Source organism: Myotis myotis, unplaced genomic scaffold (genome assembly GCF_014108235.1).
Source record: "Myotis myotis isolate mMyoMyo1 unplaced genomic scaffold, mMyoMyo1.p scaffold_m19_p_8, whole genome shotgun sequence".
NCBI lineage: Eukaryota > Metazoa > Chordata > Mammalia > Chiroptera > Vespertilionidae > Myotis > Myotis myotis.
This window is the reverse complement of record NW_023416390.1, coordinates 8,446,961-8,464,028: the sequence shown is the minus strand read 5'-3', so window position 1 is coordinate 8,464,028 and position 17,068 is coordinate 8,446,961. Positions and strand designations below refer to the sequence as shown.

Here is a 17,068-nt window from a genome sequence, read left to right as displayed (position 1 = left end):
TTTCTTGCTGCTTTTAAGATCCTCTCTTTGTCTTTAGCCCTTGGCATTTTAATTATGATGTGTCTTGGTGTGGTCCTCTTTGGGTTCCACTTGTTGAGGACTCTCTGTGCTTCCTGGACTTTAACACATTGTATGCGGGAAACATATTTATACGTTTTACGTTGACTGGTAGTAGAGTGCGGGACACGTATTAATACGTTTTTTATAGACTAGCGGTAGAATGCGGGTAACATATAAATACGTTTATTTTTATACTTTTTTATTGCTCTAAAGGGATGCTAACATGGAGATATACGAATTCCAAAGGACAAAATTTGGGTCTCTAACACATACAATGGTGAATTATGTATGTACTTCCAGGTATAATGGTAATCAATCTATTCAACTGCAAAAATGGCCCGCGCCACCTGTTAGCGCGCGCGATAAAAACTACCCGCAAACAATGTGTTAAGTTTATTTCTTTGACCAGTTAGAGGAAGTTTTCTGTCATTATTTCTTCAAATAGGTTTTCAGTATCTTGCTCTCTCTCTTCTTCTGGCACCCCAATAATGTGAATGTTGAAATGCTTGAAGTTGTCCCAGAGGCTCCTTACACTATCTTCTTATTTTTGGATTCTCTTTTCTTTTTGCTCATCTGATTGGGTGTTTTTTGCTTTCTCATATTTCAACTTGTTGATTTGATTCTCAGAATCTCTACTCTACTGTTGAATCCCTGTATTTTATTCTTTATTTCAGTCAGTGTATGCTTAATTTCTGACTGGTCCTTTTCTATTTTTTATTTTTTTTTTGGAGGTTTCTAAAGCAGCAGTTCTCAACCTGTGGGTCGCGAACCCTTTGGTGGTTGAACGACCCTTTCACAGGGGTCGCCTAAGACCATTCTGCATATCAGATATTTACATTACGATCCATAACAGTAGCAACATTACAGTTATGAAGTAGCAACGAAAATAATTTTATGGTTGGGTCACAACATGAGGAACTGTATTTAAAGGGCCAGGAGGTTGAGAACCACTGTTCTAAAGATTATTTAGTAACCTTATAACCATGGTTGTGAACTCTATATCCAGTAGTTTGCTTTCTTCCATTTCTTTCATTTGTGATATGTTTCTTTGTCTCCACATTTTGGCTGTTTCCCTGTGTTTGTTTCTATGTATTGGGTAGAGAGCTGCTATGTCTCCTTGAGTTGGTAGAGTGGCCCTTGTATAGTAGGTGTCCTATAGGGCCCAATGGCTCAGCCTCCCCAGTCACCTGAGCTGGGAACTCCAGGTGCACCTCTTTGTGGGCTGTGTGCACAGTCTTGTTGTAGTTGAGACTTGATTGCTGTTGGTGTCACTGGAAGGAATTGACCTCCAGGCCAATTGGCTGTGAGGACCAGCTGTGACTGCCATGGGAGAGCTGCTGTTCAGGAGACACCCCTATGGAGCAGGACTTGCTTCAGTGGGGTTTTGGTGCTCACTGAGTCTTCCCCTTGAGTGTGTTGCTTCTGGATGTGTAGAGTTGTAATCTGGTATGGTCTGACACTGACCACTGGGTACACAGGCTCTTGGGTCTCCAGGGAGGTGCAAATTCAGCCACTGTCTGGGGCCACCTAGCAGGAGCTACAGAGAGATCTGCAAATTCCTCCTCTTTGTATCAGGTTTGGAAGTGCCCAGATGAGGTTCAGCTATGAAGCAAGGCAGGCTGGTGCTGGTGCCAGGTCTTGGGCCTTTTATTGATACGTTTGGGGCTCCCTGACCCAGCTGCAGCTTGTTTGATTTTAGCCTGAGCAAGGACAGGCCATTCATATGCAAAAGCCTCTGCACACAGGTTGCGTGGGGCTGCAAATTGGATGGGGTGAGGTCTCAGAATCACCTGGGTGGAGCAAATAGAAATGGCTTCCAGGTAGCCCTGCAACCAGGGAGGTCCCAGCATAGGAACAGAAAGCTGCCCCCAGGTTCCTGCCCTGATGCCAGACAGTACAGTTCCTCCTCGTATGTGTCTGCGTTCCCCAGAGCCTTGCTCTGGTGCTGGAGCTCAGAGGAAGCGGGACCTTGTAAGGTCAGTTCGTGGTGCTGGCCTTTTAAGAGAAACAGCTGGGTCTCCAGCAGCCTCTGTGTCACTGAGCACCAATCCGCCCTGGTTTTTACAGCCTGTAGTTCTTACTGCCTGTAAGGACTTATTTTCCCAGCTCTGGGACCCTGGGATGGGGCTGAGACCTCTTGCTCCTCCCTACAGCCACCGCAGAGAGGATCTCCCACATGGGTAGCAGACCAGCCCATTCCCCACCTCCACACCTCCTCCCAGTCTCAATGTGCTTCCTTCTTTACTTCTCTAGTTGTAGTACTTCCATTCAGGCAGCTTTCCAGTGGTTCTGGATGATGGTTGTTCTGTAGTTTGATTGTAATTTTGATGTAGTTGTGGGAGGTGGTGAGTATTGGTGTTTACCTATGCCGCCATCTTCCTTTCTCTCTGATTTTTATTTTCTATAAAAACCACATTTGATCATTTAGGCTACATCTCATTTTTATCTCTGTTATGTCTCTAGATTTTTCCTCTCCTTTTTCTGCTTCCTCCCTCCATCCTTCCCTCTCTCTCCGTGCTTTCATTCTTTCTTCCCTTTTTTTTTGTTGTTATCAAAATGATACATGCATGCAGCGAAAAGTCAGATGTTCTACAGGGTTTATCCCCCAAACTTTAAGCACCTACACAACCCACCTTCCCCCCTCACCATACATAAACTTTAATTTCCTTCTTCCCTGAGCCAAGTACTTTCAATTCTTTTATTTTATTAAGATCGACCCCAGATACCTAAATATCAGTGGTACTTCTTAGTTTTTCAATTTTAGGCATTGTCTATTGATTTCTTATTGCAGAAGATGAGAATTTAGCTTCCTCTCACTGTTCCCCATCCCCAACACACACACACACTGTCTCACACTCTTACTTTCCCATTTTTCCTTGTCTCAATATAGTTATATCAAAATTTGGGTACTTGGTGGTTACATTATTATGACTTTATAAACATTATTCACAATGAATTATTTAAAATACTAGAGGCCCAGTGCACAAATTTGTGCACGGGTGGGGTTCCGCCAGCCTGCCCCAATTGGGGCTGATCGGGGCCAGGCTGGCTGCGGGGAGGAGCAGCAGGAGGTTGGCTGGCTAGCCCCACCCCCAAACGGGCCAGTTGGACAACTGCAGTGCACATTATAGCGACCAGTCATTCCATTCGTTCCGGTCGCTTGGCTTTTATATATAGAGATTATTATTTTAGCCTTTCTGCAAAACTTTTTTTTTTTTTTTTTGCTAGAGTTGATCATTATCTTTTTGATTGATTACTTCGTTTTTAAATTTATTTATCACTGGCATGACCCCAGACTCTCTGTTAATAACATTTCTCCATGTATTCAGATGCGACATCTCATGTGTTGAGTATTCTATTAATTTCATCTTCTTGAAGAAATATCTTCTAGAACTCTCTGACCTGTTCCAATTAGAAGACAGGGGAAGGGGTGTTCCACTGCTATTTAAGGAGGCTTTCCACCAGTGTCCCTGTTTTGATATTTGCCTTTACCTCCCAAAGCTAGGTTGCCCGTTTCAGGTGCCTGTGGTATAGGTGAGGTTGCTGCTGTTCCTCTTGCTGCCTTGAGGCTATGGAGTAACCACCATGCCTATATCTGCTCTTCTCATTCCAATACTATTACCTCCTCTTCCGTCTCCATTTGTTTGAATGAGTGAAGGCTTTAAAAAATATCTCTTTACCATCCTTTTCCTGGGGTTCTCGGGAGGAGGAAAGTAAATGTAGGGATCCACACTCCCATCTGCTTGGAAGTCCCCACTTCTCTAGTTCTTTATGATTGTTAATTATCTTGGATCCTTCAAGAACAATGAATTCACCTAATTTGGTGTCAGTGGTAAATTTACAGGAACATTATCCTTTTGTCTGACATCCAACCCAATATTGAAGATATTTAGCCTCATTTCCTGGACTTGTACCAGTTTTTTTTCCGACAGCTTTTCTGAAGGATTCCTGTGGTCATAGTGCTTCCTGTATGTCCTCCACTTCTTCCTTACCAGTGTTTTCCCAGGCAGGAGCCAGTGTCTCTGGACATGACCCTGTTTCACATTTACATGCAAACCTTCAGGAGAAGGATAGAGTGAAAATGGAGTGGGGGTCAGGGAAGAGGTGCCAACAGATTCTCCCAATGTGTGAAAATGGGCTTACCTAACATGGAAGTTCATAGCATGCAGCTTTAAAAGTCTGGACCATAGCTATGAATTTTGTCACTGATATAGAAACTTGCTTTTTGTTTTATGTCATTAATCAAATGAAATAATGTTTGTACAGTACTACTTATTTACTTATTTTTGTTAATCCTCACCCGGGGATATTTTTCCATTGATTTTTAGGGAGAGTGGAAGAGAGAGGGAAAGACAGAGAGAAACATCAAGTGAGAGAAACACATCGATTGGTTGCCTCCTGCACAGGCCCCAACCAGGGCCCACACCAGGGAGGAGCCTGCAACCAAGGTACATGCCCTTGACCAGAATCGAACCCAGGACCCTTTGGTCCACAGGCCAACACTCTATCCACTGAGCCAAACCAGCTAGGGCTACAATACTATTTAAATTGACAATATTTAGAAAGATAAAGTGTTAGCTAAGTTAGTTATATGTATAAAGAAATAGCTCCTGCATGATTGATATTTAAAAATATTTTATCTTAAAATATATAAGCATTAATGAATTTGATTAGAATTATCAGCCTTGTTTGATGTTTTCTCGAGTATTTTTATGACTTGGAGGATATGTGCCATGACAGATTCACGCGACGTCAACACTTGTGTGGTAGTCATGAGACCCTTTGATTACTTTATTACAGATTGTCAAAATATGGGCTGATCTGGCAAATCAGGAACAACTTTTCACTTGAAGAATTTTCTACTCTGATTCTCCAGTTGCTATGGAGATTTTCTCATAAAACAGCCTGGGTGTGGTTGAGATTAGTCAATTTAGATGCTGGGTTCTGAGATAGTATTCTCGACCCTCAGCGCTGCCCTCATTGCCATAGCATAAACGCAATGATTGGTTTTGCAAGCACATGTTAACATAGCTTTAGGACATAGCATTTAGTTTGAGAATTTTATAATACCGCCACCATATACAAAGCTGAAAAAACAAGGAATGGTGCATTGGGAGAGTACTTAAAATATTAAGATAGCCCAACCAGCGTGGCTTAGTGGTTGACCATCGACCTATGAACCAGGAGATCGTAGTTCGATTCCCGTCAGGGCACATGCCCGGGTTGCGGGCTCGATCCCCAGAGTGGGTCATGCAGGAGGCAGCCATTCAATGATTCTCTCTCATCACTGATGTTTCCATCTCTCTCTTCATCTCCCTTCCTCTCTGAAATCAATAAAAGTATATTTTAAAAAATATTTAGATTTCTTGAGACTTTATAGACCATTTTGTCTATGAAGGAGTTACCAGGATGTTCATAAGTGCATATTGCTAGAGGCTTAATAAATGAACAGGGTGACATCGACCACAGTAAAACAGAGGTACCAGTGAGGAAGGAAAGGCCCAGTGGGAGATCTGGAACACACCTGTTGTTCTCCTGGCAGTTCCAGGTGAACCCCACATCCGTGGGAAGCTGCACTCTTCTCTCCTATGTCGGCTCTGCAGCAGTCTGAAGTCCAAGCAGAGCTGGTAGGTAAAGGCTCCCATCCTTTGTCCCTGAGATGGATGATTCTAAGGCCCATTCCAGCAAGGTCAAGCCCCAGTTGCTCACAGCAACGACTAGCTTGACTACACACCCTTGTGTTAGCTTCCCGTCTGTCCCCTTTTCACTCTTGATGTATGTTGAATAGGGTGTATGGAAAATATTGAGGAGAATAAATGCACTGTAAGAATCTTCTAATTGGAATGAATAAGTGAAGTGCATGGGTCTTGCTGCCTGCTTCCTTCCTGTAATTCTTTCCTAGTTTAGAAGTCACAAGGTTTAGAGTTAGAAACTGGGAGGCCCATCTGCCCACTGCCACTTCACCTGGGGAAAGGGCCTCTTAGAATGCGTGGGATTGAGCCAGGGGTTATTGCGGGGGGCATTAATTGACATTCACCCCTTACTAGCCAAGGGAGCCTTGAGGGCACTCAGGTTAGGGGCTTTAGGTTTTCTGATTTTGGGTCATTATCCACAACCCCAAGAAATTGATCTTGTGTGAGCACTGATGGTGTTTTAGAAAATGTGGACCTAGTAAGGGGTTTGTAACAGGTGATTGATACCATGTTCACTTCTCCAGCCCAGGCCCTGACCTTGGCCATGCTTTTCATGAATCCCTTTCTTTTCATCCCTGCTTCCTAGTGTTTGCTGTGATTTCCAGTGTGAAGGCCACTAGGGTTAGAAAATTCTGAAGAGATGACATAGTGATGCTAGATGGACCCGTAAGACTTAGTGCATCAACCCAAGTCTCTCCACACCCTCAGGCCTCCACCAGCCCATCGATCTGGTCTCCATGGTCAGGGTGTGCTTCTTCAGGAGACCCAGAGTGTGTGATAACATTAATAAAGGTTTTAAATATACATACACATATGTAAATTAAATGTCAAAATAAATGCACATATTGTGCCCCAAGTTACTGTTTACTATATATTTTCATGCATTCCTATATCTTCATGAATGTATATAGTACATTACATTAAAATTTAGGCCACACTAGCTCGTTTGGCTCAATGGATAGAGCGTTGGCCTGTGGACCAAAGGGTCCGGGGCTTGATTCCAGTCAAGGGCATGTACCTTGGGTGCAGGCTCCTCCCCGGCCTGGGCCCTGGTCGGGGCCTGTGCAGGAGGCAACCAATCGATGTGTTTCTCTCACATTGACATTTCTCTCTGTCTTTCCCTCTCTCTTCCACTGTCTCTAAAAATCAATGGAAAAATATCCTCAGGTGAGGATAAAGAAAAAAGAACTTAAGGGCACATAATTCTTATATTTATATGATGAGAAGAGGATCATCATATACCTCTACAGTGAATTTTTTCATTTGGTAGCTGGAAAAAGGACCTAGAAACTTACTCATAGTTTTTCATTAAGACAGCAGTAGAGCCGAAACTGGTTTGGCTCAGTGGATAGAGCGTCGGCCTGCGGACTGAAAGGTCCCAGGTTCGATTCCGGTCAGGGGCATGTACCTGGGTTGCGGGCACATCCCCTGTGGGGGATGTGCGGGAGGCGGCTGATCGATCGATGTTTCTCTCTCATCGATGTTTCTGACTCTCTATCTCTCTCCCTTCCTCTCTGTAAAAAAATCAATAAAATATATAAAAAAAAGACAGCAGTAGAACAAAGAATTCTCACCATTGTTTATTTATTATACCTTGCCTCCTGTTTCATAGGCTGATGCTCAACCACTGAGCAACACCAGCCAGGCTGGGACTCTTTATTAATTCTCTTTTTTAAAATTTCAAGAATTATAGGAAAGGATAAAGTTTGCTTCTACCACCTCCCCCAGTCATGGTTTCCTGAACCCACCCCTGCCAGGTTATGCTATGAGTACAGTAGGCTCACACTGAATTGAGAATTTTTCCCATGCTTTTATTTATATGTGTATGAATATGTGTATGTTGACAAACCCATTGTAGGATTGCTTGTTCATGTTTATAATATAAATGCTATCATACTGTAATTTTTTAATTCAGCAAGCTATCTTGGAAATCTGTCCAAGGTGTTGCACGTGGTTCTAGTTCATCCCTGTAGTTTCACAGTGTGGACATACTACCTTTTATCTATTCCCCTCTCTGTGGACAGTCAGATTGTCTCTCTTTTTTCCTACTACAATGAATGCAGCAGTGGACTCTCTTGAATAACCTTTTTTGTGCACATCTGCAAGAATTTCTCTAGAGCCCAAAGAAAGGAAAGGGATCATTAGGTCCCAGTATTTGGAACTGTTTTTCACAGATTACTTTTTACATGAAGATTAATCTAGTCCTTGTCCTCATTTACTCATGACCTTGTTTTCATGATACGTAACAGGTTCTTTTCTTGGCGTTTTGTTTTTTTACCGCTATGGCGATGATAAATTGACAATTCAGCGACACAAGCGAAATTACTTTCCTTAGCGAGTCCTGTTATTTTGAGTCATAGATGCTGTTGTCAGCATATCGTCATTTGTAAGCTTATTTGTCCTTTAGAAATGAAACGTGACAGAGTAAACAGTAGCATCCAGGGATGGGCTGTGGAGTTTGGTTTTCCCCCTTAAATTGTTTTCTGCTATCTCAAGAAGGAACAGGCCCCAGAATGTGTTGGTAGAAGTGCAATTTAGGAATTGCACTTGATCTCGTCTTTCAGCCCAGTGTTTCTGTTCTTTCATCATAAAGATCAGCTGCGTTTTACCCGCCCCCCCAGGCCCTGTCCCTTGAATAACATCCAGTTCTAGTCAGCATGTTTAACGTCCTTCTCGATGTTCTAGCACAATACATTTTCGTATCTCGTGCATGTGTGCATATGGTAAAGATTGCTTCAAGCTGCAGCCACGTGGGGGAGGAATATTGCGGTTGCTTTGCTAATGCAGTGTTTGTGTTGGAGCGGTTAGGCCCTGCGCTTTAACTCGCAGCGCTGGGCGTAATGAGATGGCTTTGATGGTGGCTTAGGAGACTAGTGGGACGGTCACAGCTTCACACTTCAAAGCCGAGCATATGGGGTGAATACTGGGTAGCTTTTTTGCTCTCTGGGACGGTAGGGAGATAGTTCTCAACAGCTCTGTTCAATGAAGACACTGAAAAGAAAGGCTCTGTCTCTAAAATAATTTTGAATTGCAAAGGGAGGCATTTCCACCGCCCCCTGCCATAGACTAAACGAAGAATAATGTTCCCAGCCTCCACTTAATGAGAGGCAGGCCCGCATCACAGCGCCGTGCTGTATTTTCAGAGTACTGTAGCGAGATTAAGAAGACAGTTTTATTTTAGGGACGTGTGTGAATTTAGGCAAAAGCTTTTAGGGCTATCTGTTTTACCATCTGAGAGAGCTGTGTGGCTTCTGGGAGAGAATCTTTTTCTCCCCCTCTCATTAAAAAAAAAATACTAAATAAAAAATCAGCTAAACAAAAAACTTGGCTATATTAAGAGAGCTCTACTAAAATTAGAGGATGCTTGAAAGATTCCAAGTCTAGCACCAGGCTAATTTTTAGATTCTGTGCTTTTTTACCTCTACTTATTATTGAGTCTGAGGTGACGGGTTGGAAAAGACTGTTTTCATTGCTATGCACTTAGGAAAAGATTTGATACTCTTTTGAGTATTATTAGAGTTCTGCTTTAAAATAAATAAGCCACACATTTATGTCGTGTGTGGGCAAGAGGAAAGAGATTTTTTTCTGTTCCAGAGGAAAGGGAGTGACAGATTTGATGGTTTTTTTCCTAGTTGTGCATTTTGGCTGCCGTGGAAAAATGTAACAAAAGTTAGCCTCTCCGTTATGTTCCTTGAGCTGCTGAAATGCAGTGCTGTTTAACAGTTAAATTGCGACTCCATTTATACCAGTAATCCTACGTTGCTCCCGAAAGAACAAAGGCAGAAGGGAAAAGGGTATTAAATACCACTGTAGCCATGAGGTATGTGGCACATACATTTAACTCAGCAGATTCTTCAATACTTCTTCACGAACTGCTCTAACTATTGTATGTCCTCAGTAAAATCCTACATCTTGGTCACACGTCCGTTATAGACTCAGAGGAAACATTTGTTAACAAAATGAAGCTTAAACTTCTTATCACATAGAGAAACGTCTCGGTGCATTAATCCTCCTTTTGCAAAGAGGGATAACCAAGCTCAGAGAAGTCTCTAAAGATAAGACAGAAAGTGATAAATACCAGTATACCTGTAGAGAAATGACTAAAAATCATTTTTGAGTAAATAAGGTCAGCCAATCATGAAGGTTAAAATATGTTTTTAAAATACTATCATCAGTCCGGCCCGTGTGGCTCAGTGGACTATGAACCAGGAGGTCATGATTTGATTCCTGGCCAGGGCACATGCCCGGGTTGCAGGCTTGATCCCCAGTAGGGGGCGTGCAGGAGACAGCCAATCAATGATTCTCTCCCATCATTGATTTTCTGTCTCTTCTCTCTTCTTCTCTCAAATCAATAAAAATATTTTTAAAAAGTACTATCATCAAATCAGCCTTTTCAGCATATGTCTAGTGAAAATGGGAAGATCAGAAGTATTAATAATGGTGGTGGGGAAAACTTGTCAAAAAATGGAAGGAAAACTAAAAAAGATTGTTCTTTTAATAAAGAGCCATTTAGGCAGCTGACGGGTTCTGCTTTGCCTGTTTCAAGTGCTTGATGGTATCCGGCTCTTCCATCGCCAGGCGATTCGGATGTTTGTCGTGTCTGACAGTACTGCCGGGCTCAGGTAGCCCCCATCAGGTGGCTTTGCCGCTGCGGAGGGGACTTCCGTTCTGAGGACAGCTCGTAAGATGTGATGCCAACGGTGGAAGACTGATCCCAGGGTTCAGTCGCCACGAGCACATTGTACTCCCCCTGATGTTCAGCCCAGTTCGCATTTTGTCAGCTGACCCCTTCCTCTCCTTTGTAGGTTGGGGCAAGATGGGGTGAGGGGGACGACACGGCTATTTCAGGTTTGCAGTGCCCAACATCTGCAAAGTGCTCAGGACCCAAATTCCATTCATTCAACTTAACAAACCTTAATTGTTCAGGGAGCTCGAAACCTAGACGTAGAAGCAAAAGTCTGCAATTAACTGTGTGATGCCAGTAGATTAGATCTGATGTTCTAGCCAACAAAAGCTGCAAAGTACCGCAGGAGCACGACAGAGGGAGAAATGAATTTCAGTGGCGGGGAGCAGGATGAGGAAGCAGGCATTAGTTCAGTCGTTCTGGTTTCTTGCTGGTCATTGTAAACGCTCCAGGTCCCTGCTCTGGAGATGCCGGGCTCCACCGGAGGAGGGAGGAATGGCTCTAGGGGAGATGCACGCAGGGCTGTGGCCTTCAGCAGCCGTGCCGCTGACCTGAAGGCTGACGGGACTCAGTTTCCCACAGGCTTGCACGTGGAGTGTTCAGAATGTTGATCTCCTTTAGGAGGCCTATTTGTTTGCTTGGTGTGAGCGTTTGCAATTACATGGAATGATTATTGCCTAGATTAATTGTGAAAATAAAGTGATAACATTGAAACAAGCTCTACCGAACATGGAACCTATGACAGACAAAATAGCTTGTTGGTAAGTATTCTGACTAAATTTGAGACATTTCTTTGATATGCGGGCAGTCTACATTTTCTTTCCAGCAAAATTGCGAGCACCTCCCTGCCAGGCGCCCGGGTTGCAGTCACTGGAAACGTAAATGCTCTCTCCCTGAACCTGAAGAGTATAGTGTACTGTCTCCATTACTGAATACCAGTTCGGTGTTGGTTGTCTTTTCGTTGCATGAGAGTAATGAAATACTTTATTCTCTTCATTAGAGAACAGAAATTAAGGTTGCTTCCTTCCACCGTGAATTTGTGGAGAAGACAGGGATTTCTAGTCGCAGGGACATGGCGGTCCAGGAAGGTGGCTCCAGCTTGTCAGAATTCAGACCCGCGGAGCAGGCCTGCCGGGGGAGAGGCCGGCATTTACTGAGCATGTGCACCAGGCCTGCTGGATGCTCTCCGTGGCTCATCTAATCGCTGTCTCTCCATCTATTCTATGGGGCAGTTTCTTTTCTGTTTTTCTGTTTCTTCCTTGATTTTTCTCTCCTTTTCTCTCTTTTTATCTTCCTCTATTTTCCTTTGGTTTTACTAAAGTATTTTAAAGCAAGTTCCAAAGATCATATTATTTGGGCATCACAGTTTGTATATTACACTGTAGCAGCCAAAGTTATGGTTGGAGCAGATATCAGTGATCTGAACAACTAGGAGATTTGGAGTGTTAAGGCATCTTGACAACTCTCCAAAACGTTCTCCCCTTTCTTCTGCCCCCTCCGCTCCAGTCCAGACTTGAGAAGTTACCTAACTGCCTAGACCAGCGGTTCTCAACCTGTGGGTCGCGATCCCTTTGGCGGTCGAACGACCCTTTCACAGGGCTTGCCTAAGACCATACTGCATATCAGATATTTACATTACGATTCATAACAGTAGCAAGATTACAGTTATGAAGTAGCAACGAAAATAATTTTATGGTTGGGTCACAACATGAGGAACTGTATTGAAAGGGCCAGAAGGTTGAGAACCACTGGCCTAGACAGTATTTTACAATCCTGAAACCTCCGTTGACTGTATGTGTCCTGGCATCTTTGCCCTCCCTCCCTCCAGGAGCAATGGTCCTTTTGCATCTTAGCGTGGTCTAAAGAAGCAGAGATGCCTTAGTGAACTTGGGAGATTGTCTTGGCTTCTTGGTCTATAACAGTGATGGCGAACCTATGACACGCGTGTCAGAGGTGACACGCGAACTCATTTTTTTGGTTGATTTTTCTTTGTTAAATGGCATTTAAATATATAAAATAAATATCAAAAATATAAGTCTTCGTTTTACTATGGTTGCAAATATCAAAAAATTTCTGTGTGTGACACGGCACCAGAGTTAAGTTAGGGTTTTTCAAAATGTTGACACGCTGAGCGCAAAAGGTTCGCCATTGCTGGTCTATAACATCGCGGGCTCCTGATGCTGGAGTCCCGACCTGACTCGGAGAAAGAACATTTCCTAAGACCTCATACAACTCAGAAATATGAAATCTTTGTTGGCCACCTCCACATTTCACCCCTCCTATCAACGTGGCAGTCCACATTAGAAACCAACAAATTACAGACCCTAAAATTGCAGTTGGAGAGGTTTCCTAGGCTTATGTGGCAGGAGGCCCTGTCCTGGCCCCTGATGTCCCATGATGCACCTCCAGTAAAGAAGGCCCACATTCCTGCTGTCCCAGGCCACCTCCCAAATTCCCTCCATTTCATACATCAGACGAGAATGCGTGCCCTCATTGTCCTTCGGGATTGTAATTAGCCCCGTGTGAACGTGCTGTTGGCTGCAAACAGGCTCCCGGTAGCAGTTCTCTAGAATAAACAGGATAGTTCTGTAATCTGCCTTGAGAAGACGAGGTCAGAGACAGGATCTAGGTATAAAGAAGGGACAGAGGGGATGCAAAAATGTTGTCGTGTAGAGTCCCCTCCATAAAGTTATGCTGAAATATTGGGCTTCTTTAGGGAACATCTGGCCCGGTGCTGGCCAACAGAACTTCCTGTGATGATGGAAATGTTTGATATCCGCGAGGTTCAATAAGGAGACTGCTTGCTGTGTGTGGTTATCGAGCCCTTGACATGTGGCTAGTGCAACTGATAAACTTAATTTTTAATTGCATTTCATTTTTTAAAATGTATTTTTATTGATTTCAGAGAGGAAGGGAGAGAGAGATAGGCACATCATTCATGAGAGAGAATCACGGATCGGCTGCCTCCTGCACGCCTCCCACTGGGGATTGAGCCCTGACCGGGAATCGAACTGTGATCTGGTTCATAGGTCGACGCTCAACCACCGAGCCTCACCGGCCAGGCTAATTGTATTTTATTTTAATTGATTAAAATTAAAACTTAATAGCACACGTAGGTAGGGGTTACCATACTGGACAGTGCAGATCTGGCCCTGGCGATCTTTTATTCTCTTCTGACAACATGCACAGTTTGGGGCTGTCAGAAAGTTGTTAAAAAACCGAAGGTACCAATTTCATTCGTCTTAGTGATGAATATTTGTAATGGCTTAGAAATTCTAGCCTCCTCTTACAAAGACAAACGTTTATTACTAGACTCCTCCTTCACGGAAAAATAAATTATGTTCAAACTTTGATTTTAAAAATGAGTATGAATTATAGGCTTTCACGGTGATGGTTACACAGTGATGGGAATGGACTTAATGCCACTGATTTTTACCCTGAGAAATGGTTGCAGTGGTACATTTTGTGTTAAATGCGTGTTACCACAATAAGACAATTGTAAGCTTGATTTTCTTCCGTTGGGCCCGATTTTAATGTACTTTTGTGAACGCCTCCCGCTGCCACAGGCCTGGCTGAGACCCTCGTCCTGCGCGTCCCGGGCAGCGGCGTGTTTCTCTTCGGCGAGGCCGATCTGCCCGAGAAGCGCCCCCTGGTCCAGAGGAGGAAGCAGCTGGGCTGGTTCGCGAGGAGGGATCTCAGTGCCCTGGAACCCGACCTGGGAGCTGCACCTGCCCGAAGATGTGGCTTAACAGGTTCGCAGTTTGGTCTTGTTCTGCTGTTGTTTTTAAACTTGACGGTAGACTCCTGAGATGCCCTGGACTTGTTGAATCGTGTCGGTCCCAGTGAGGGCCCTAGTGAGTTGGGTCAGGGGCTCTCTGCTCTTGCTCTCACCCGTCTCTCCATAAGCTGACCAGAGAGGCTAGCAGCCCTCCTCGGATACTTGATGACAGTCCCTTAGAGGGGGTTCGAAGATCCATGATGAGCCCTGCCGCCTGGCCATGGTGACGAGAATGGTGTCACTCCCGACTCTGGGGTAGGGTCCTGGAGGCCTGCTGCTGTGCCCGGGGGGTATGGAGACACTGGGGGGTAGGGACCTGGTCCAGGTTACTTGTAGCTGGTAGGAAAGCCTATCTGAACCTGATCAGCCAGTGTGGCCGGGCTGATGCGTGCAGCTGGAGATCAGTTCTGGGGCAGCTGGGGAGCCTTCTCTAGACACCAGGCTTCTGGAAGAGCGAGCAGGCACCGGGAACAGGCATGGCGTTCTCCCTTCCTGGGGGTCCCATCGGTTCTTAACTGTCTGCTGCTCCAGCCCTGCCCTGTGTGCAGGGCTTATCTAGGAAAAGGAAAGCGCCCCCCCCCCCCCCCGCCCAATTCCATCCCTGTTCCCTGCACTTCACCATCCTGCTGCCATTTACTTGAATCTTAATTCTTTTATTCTCAAATATCTTCTGAAGGGATCACAAATTCAACCATGTTAGGTAACGTTTTGGTAGTCAGTTAATACCTTAGCCGTTACAAAAATATTGGCTACCCAAGAGGTGGGCAGGCGTAAGTCACACAGAGGCCTCTGCGTATGGTCCCCTGGTGCAGAATTCTCTCAAACGAAGCGTGTCTGTAGTCGATGCAGCGGAAAAATCACGGCTTTGAGGCTGAGCTCGAATCCCGCCCCTGCTGCTTACTGGCCCTGTGACCTCTGAGAGTTCCGTAAGCCTCAGTTCCCATATCTATGAAATGGACACAATCCCTGCACCTCCCTCATAAGACCGTGAAGTTGAAATGTCTGCTAAGTACCAAATGCAATACTAAAGGGCCTTTTCCCCCTTCCCTGCAGAGAGAAGGTATATAAAAAGTGGTGATCAGTGTGCTTCCGTCTGTAGTTATGGAAAAGGGAAGAAACTGATCGCTCCCTGCCAATTTGAACCTCACATATTTTCCCACGAGTTGTCTCGCAAGTGTAGAAGTGTAAGTTCTGTGACTAAATCCTCAGAAGTCTAGTTCCTGGTTTCTAATTCGAGCCTCATTGGAGACTGAAGGGATTGCACCACAAACCAGTCAGCCCAGTGCCAGGTGGTGCGATTGCAGCTAGTGGGCAGGCGCTACAGACGGGCTCCTGGTGTTAGAATACAGCAGAGCTGGCTTTAGCGTTAGGTAGGCAAACCTTGAAAAACCCAGTTCTCATTTTTGCAGTACTGTGAGAATGAATGGGTTCGTACTTGGGAAGAACTCTAACCTGATTTAAAAAGCATGTCTGAGTTAAAGACCAAATGGTCAAAATTGGCACAAAGAGGTTTAAAGATGGCATTTTGAAGGCAGTTTTGATACTGGTAAGGATGTCATCCTTAGGCCCCTACTGCTAAAGGTACTATCAGTTGGTTCAAGCTGTGGAAGTGAGTTCAGGGTATGCATCAGGAGCTTCAAAGGTGCATATGGCCGCCTGGCAGGAGTCCTATTCCTGGTGATAAACCCAAAGGAGATAGTAAAAGGTGTATGTCCTTATGTACAAGTATATTTATCAGAGCATCACTTGCAATAGCAAGTGCTGGACACATGATACACGTTCAATATTAAATAAACTGTGGCATGCCTAAGTGAAGGACTATTATGCAAGCAATTAGGCATGAGGTTGCGGAAGAATGTTTAGAGACATGGAAAATACAATACATTGTAGAGAGAATTTGTAGATAATAAATGCAACAAGGAATTTGTTAAGTACTTGGTATGCACCAGACACTGTCATCAGTGGGCAAAACCGAATTGATATGCCCTCAAAGAATTTCTATTCCAGGGGGTAGGGATGAGAAGACAGACAATAAATAAGAAGCTTAATTAATAGTGAATTCTATAGCATGTTGGAAAATGATAAGTGCTATAGCCAAAAAAGAAAACAAAACACCAAAAAACCAAAACAACACCACCACCACCATGAGCCCTGGGGTGGGGTGAGCTGTGAATTTCAATGGGATAATCCAGAGTCAGCCTCACTGTGATGCAGCTTTGGAGCAAAGGCCAGGGGAGGCCGGTAGCCACTGGAGGTGTGAACAGGCGTCTCGGGTGGAGGGACTGGCCAGGGTCAAGGCCGGAGGCTACAAAGTAGCACAAATAGATGGCCTGAATATTGGGAAACAGACGTGCATCTTATTTATCTCAACTTTTACACATTTTAAAATTTATAATGCTCCAGCTTATTTTCGTTTTCATAATTTCTCTAAATCGATCTTGTGATTATTTTCCATTATCTCTCATGAGGGATAATTTTGAAGGTTTATCAATGGTCAGTTTTTATAAAAGCTGGGTTTCAATGTGTTCATTTAGATGGGGTTTGATGGAAGAGTCAAGTTAAGAAGGAAAAAGTAGCACAACTTTCCCCCCAATGTCTATTTTGCTAATATCTCCCTGACAAGTGGCAGAAGCCTTCATTTGTGCAAAAAACATGAAAGTTACAAGAGTAGCTAAGTTTAGGCGACCTCCTCCAAGCACAGGCCCTTCATTTAATAGGCTCAGAGCAGGTGCCTGCAGAAAAACATCATGTCTGTTTCAAGGTGGAAGAGTAAATAAGGGGTGTGGATAAGCAATTCGTTTCTAGTAATTTGCAGACCAGATTGGAATTCAATATTAAGACACATGATCAGCC

General features: G+C 44.2%; 1 protein-coding gene across 5 annotated transcripts in view; it reads left to right on the top strand.

Moving 5' to 3' along the window:
- Nucleotides 1-17,068, top strand: part of FTCDNL1 (formiminotransferase cyclodeaminase N-terminal like) — a 33,864-nt gene that overhangs the window by 9,937 nt on the left and 6,859 nt on the right. For 4 of the 5 annotated variants that reach the window (XR_004969594.1, XM_036320710.1, XM_036320709.1 and 1 more), the window contains one exon: nucleotides 14,004-14,189. The exons of the other annotated variant lie outside the window; for it this stretch is intronic. Coding sequence is in view for 3 of the 4 variants with exons in the window: in XM_036320710.1 (XP_036176603.1) it covers nucleotides 14,004-14,189 (186 nt within the window). In the remaining variant the exon portion in view is untranslated. The remainder of the gene's footprint in view (nucleotides 1-14,003; nucleotides 14,190-17,068) is intronic. 5 annotated transcript variants of the gene reach the window in all.